At 42.2% G+C, this 4,427-nt stretch overlaps 1 protein-coding gene across 1 annotated transcript; it reads left to right on the top strand.

Moving 5' to 3' along the window:
- Window positions 1–359: 359 nt before the first annotated feature.
- On the top strand, window positions 360–1,347 carry LOC121456643 (histone H3.3A-like). Its single transcript, XM_041664993.1, has one exon. The coding sequence runs from the start codon at window positions 408–410 to the stop codon at window positions 816–818; it is 411 nt and encodes a 136-aa protein (XP_041520927.1). The 5' UTR covers window positions 360–407; the 3' UTR covers window positions 819–1,347.
- Window positions 1,348–4,427: the final 3,080 nt, after the last annotated feature.

Here is a 4,427-nt window from a genome sequence, read left to right as displayed (position 1 = left end):
TGCCCGCCCGCCATGTGTCTCCCTGCCTGGAACCAGCCATTGCTCAGGGACCAGCACCCGTCTCTGCCTGGGGCCCACTGCCTGCTGCCACATGGCCCGCCACCACTGCTCTGGGACCAGCAGCTGTCTCTGCCTGGGACTGGCTGCTCCCAGGGCCTGCTGTCTGCCGCCACATGGCCCGCCGCCACCATTTGGGACTTACAGCATTTCTGCTGCCTACTGCCGCGGGGATCTTGCAGTATTTTTAAAAAAGAACAAGGTGTAGGGGGTAGCCTCGGTGTCAGCCATCTTTCAATTGTGTTCGCAGCCGTCGCCGCGCCGCCGCCGCTCTCTAACGCCAGCGCCGCCTCTCGCTTGCCGAGCTCCAGCTGAAGGAGAAGGGGGGTAAGTAAGGAGGTGCCCATACCATGGCTCGTACTAAGCAGACTGCCCGTAAATCCACCGGTGGTAAAGCACCCAGGAAACAACTGGCTACAAAAGCCGCTCGCAAGAGTGCGCCCTCTACTGGAGGGGTGAAGAAACCTCATCGTTACAGGCCTGGTACTGTGGCACTCCGTGAAATCAGACGCTATCAGAAATCCACTGAACTTCTGATCCGCAAACTCCCCTTCCAGCGTCTGGTGCGAGAAATTGCTCAGGACTTCAAAACAGATCTGCGCTTCCAGAGTGCGGCTATTGGTGCTTTGCAGGAGGCAAGTGAGGCCTATCTGGTTGGCCTTTTTGAAGATACCAACCTGTGTGCTATCCATGCCAAACGTGTAACAATTATGCCAAAATATATCCACCTAGCACGCCGCATACGCGGAGAACGTGCTTAAGAGTCCACTATGAGGGGGGAAACATTTCATTCTCAAAAAATTTTTTTTCCTCTTCTTCCTGTTATCAGTAGTTCTGAATGTTAGATATTTTTTCCATGGGGTCAAAAGGTACCTAAGTATATGATTGCGAGTGGAAAAATAGGGGACAGAAATCAGGTATTGGCAGTTTTTCCATTTTCATTTGTGTGTGAATTTTTAATATAAATGCAAGATGTAAAGCATTAATGCAAGCAAAATGTTTCAGTGAACACATTTCAACAGTTCAACTTTATAAAAATTATAAATAAACCTGTTAAAATTTTCTGGACAATGCCAGCATTTGGATTTTTTTAAAATAAGTAAATTTCTTATTGACGGCAACTAAATGGTGTTTGTAGCATTTTTATCATACAGTAGATTCCATCATTCACTATACTTTTCTAACTGAGTTGTCCTACATGCAAGTACATGTTTTTAATGTTGTCTGTCTTCTGTGCTGTTCCTGTAAGTTTGCTATTAAAATACATTAAACTATAAAAAAAAAAAAAAAGAACAACAACGGTAGTCCTAGTTTTAATTACTGAGGAGCCTCCTTACTCTTTTGCATAATAGCTGCGCCAATTCACATTCCCACGCAGTATAAAATTTCTCTGTATCCTCACCAATACTTAATATATACTTTTATAATGTCACAGACTGGGTGTGGTGGGTGGTGCATGCCTGTAATCCCAGCATTTAGGAGGTAGAAGAGGGAAGATAGCAGTTCAAGGTTGCCTTTAATCCTAACACCCGGGAGATGAGGCAGGGGGAGGGATACTAAGTTTAAGGCCAGCCTGGGCTACAGATCGAGATCCAGGACAGCCAGGGCTACACAGAGAACCCCTGACTCAAATCAAAACAAAACAAAAATAAGCAAACAAACAAAGAAGTTCAAGGTTATTCTAAATTTTAATAGTGAGTTCAAGGCCAGCCTGGGCTATGGGAGTATCCTTCTCAAAACAAACAAGAAACCCTAAGTAAATAAATAAAACCATTCTCATGGGTGGGAGGGATACCTCATTGTGACTTTGATTTGCATTTCTGATTATTATTCTTGCTAAGCAATGTAATTGGTATCCATTCGTTTATCTTTTTTTTTTTTTTTTTTTTTTTTTTTGTCACAGCACCCTTGACGGTCCTGTGGAGGCCGGGGACAACTTTCCCAGAGCCCTTTTGCCTTGTTTTTGAGGAAGGGTCTCTCTTCTCGTTTCTGCCTCTGCCAACTTGAGCTTCTGGATGATTTGCCCCTCATCTGGCTGGGATTTCAGATGTGAGCCTGGACTTTTATAGGGGTTCTAGTGATCAAAGAGAGGCTCAGGGCAAGTGCTTTTACCTGCTGGGCCATCTTACTGGGCCCTTGTATAGCTTTTTTGTAAAAATGTCTGTTCAGCTCTTTTGGCTAAGTTTAAAATCACATTTTCAAAAGTTTGTAATTGAATTGAGATATAAACTCTTTATCAGATACACGGCTTACAGATATCCCCCCCCCCCATTCTTCAGGCTGACTTTTTGATTCTTATTGTTTCCTTTGTTGCGTAGAACACTTCTAATTTTGCTGGTGTTCCACTTGTCTCTTTTAGTGTTGGTTGTCTCTGTATTTGGTGCTGTCTCCAAAGAAACTTTTGCCAATATTAACAATTTCTCCTGGGTTAAGTTAACTTCTAGGCTATCTTTGGTTTCATATCTTACACTTACGAATTTAATCCACTAAAGTTTTTTGTTATATTTATTGTGGAGGTGCACACACTATGGTGTGCATGTGGAGGTCAAAGGGTCATTTCTGGGAGTCAGTGAGCTCTCTCCCTCTACCCTGTGGGTCCCAGGATTGAACTCAGGTCACCAGTCTTGGTAGTAAGCACTTTTACCAGTTAAAGTCATCTCACCAGCCCCTTGAATTAGGGTTGTTTTTTTTTTTTGTTATTGTTGTTGTTGTTTGTTTTGTTTTTGGTTTCATGTTTTTCAAGACAGGGTTTCTCTGTAGCTTTGGAGCCAGTCCTAGAACTCACTCTATAGACCAGGCTGGCATTGAACTCACAGAGATCCACCTCTCTCTGCTTCCTGAGTGCTGGAATTAAAGGCGTGCACCACCACCTCTGCCCAGCTGAATTAGTTTTTTTTTTTTTATCTTTTTTAATTGATATTTATTGAGCTCTACATTTTTCTCTGCTCCTCTCCCTGCCTCTCCCCTCCCCTCTTCAACCCTCTCCCAAGGTCCCTGTGCTCCCAATTTACTCAGGAAATCTTATCTTTTTCTACTTCTTATGTAGATTATATCTATGTAAGTCTCTCTTAGTGTCCTCATTGTTGTCCAAGTTCTCTGGGATTGTAGTTTGTAGGCTGGTTTTCTTTGCTATATGTTTAAAAACCACCTATGAGTGAGTACATGTGATAATTGTCTTTCTGTGTCTGGGTTACGTCACTCAAAATAATGTTTTCTAGCTCCATCCATTTTCCTGCAAAATTCAAGCTGTCGTTATTTTTTTTTCTGCTGTGTAGTACTCCATTGTGTAAATGTACCACATTTTCCTTATCCATTCTTCGGTCGAGAGGCATTTAGGTTGTTTCCAGGTTTTGGCTATGACAAACAAAGCTGTTATGAACATAGTTGAGCACATGTCCTCGTGGCACGATTAAGCATCCTATTTTTATCTACCCAAAAGTGGTATTACTGGGTCTTGAGGAAGGCTGTTTCCTAATTTTCTGAGAAATTGCCACACTGACATCCAAAGGGGCTGTACCAGCTTGCACTCCCACCAGCAATGCAGAAATGTTCTTTTTTCCCCACAACCTCTCCAGCATAAGGTGTCATCAGTGTTTTTGATCTTGGCCATTTGTACAGAGCTGTTTTGATTTGTATTTCTAAGGAAGTTGAACATTTCCTTAAGTGTCTTTCAGCCATTTTAGATTCCTCTGTTGAGAGCTCTCTGTTTAGGTCTGTACTCCATTTTTTTTTATTGGATTATGTGTTCTTTTGGTGTCCAATTTCTTGAGTTCTTTGTATATTTTGGAGATCAGACCTTGTCTGATGTGGGGTTAGTGAATATCTTTTCCCATCCTGTAGGCTGTTGTTTTGTGTTGTTGACCATGTCCTTTGCTTTACAGAAGCTTTTCAGTTTCAGGAGATCCCATTTATTAATTGTTTCTCTCAGTGTCTGTGCTACTGGGGTCATATTTAGGAAGTGGTTCCCTGTGCCAATGTGTTCAAGTGTACTTCCTACTTTCTCTTCTATGAGGTTTAGTGTGGCTGGCTTTATGTTGAGGTCTTTGATCCATTTGGACTTGAGTTTTGTGCATGGTGATAGATTTTCATTCTTCTACATGTTGATATCCAGTTATGCCAGCACCACTTGTTAAATATGCTTTCTTTTTTTCATTTGATATTTTTTGTTTCTTTATCAAAAATCAAGTGTTCAAAGCTGTGTGGATTGCTATCCGGGTCTTCTATTAGTTTCCACCATCTGAATTAGTTTTTAGGCCGACGGAGTAAAAGAATCAGGTTTCTTTTGTGTGGATGTCCAGTTTTCCCAGTAGTTTTATCTTAGCTTCTCTATTGGGTCCAAGTTCATGAAACCCCTCTGGGGCAGGTGAGAA

The sequence above is a fragment of the Microtus oregoni genome, unplaced genomic scaffold (assembly GCF_018167655.1).
Source record: "Microtus oregoni isolate MIOR12 unplaced genomic scaffold, Mior012 000015F_ref0000493, whole genome shotgun sequence".
Classification (NCBI taxonomy): domain Eukaryota; kingdom Metazoa; phylum Chordata; class Mammalia; order Rodentia; family Cricetidae; genus Microtus; species Microtus oregoni.
Note: the sequence above shows the minus strand (reverse complement) of the source record. Positions and strands in the feature narration are given on the sequence as shown.

Bases quoted from the DNA above. Each gene is read 5' to 3' on its own strand.
- LOC121456643 (XM_041664993.1), top strand. From the start codon at position 408: ATGGCTCGTACTAAGCAGACTGCCCGTAAATCCACCGGTGGTAAAGCA.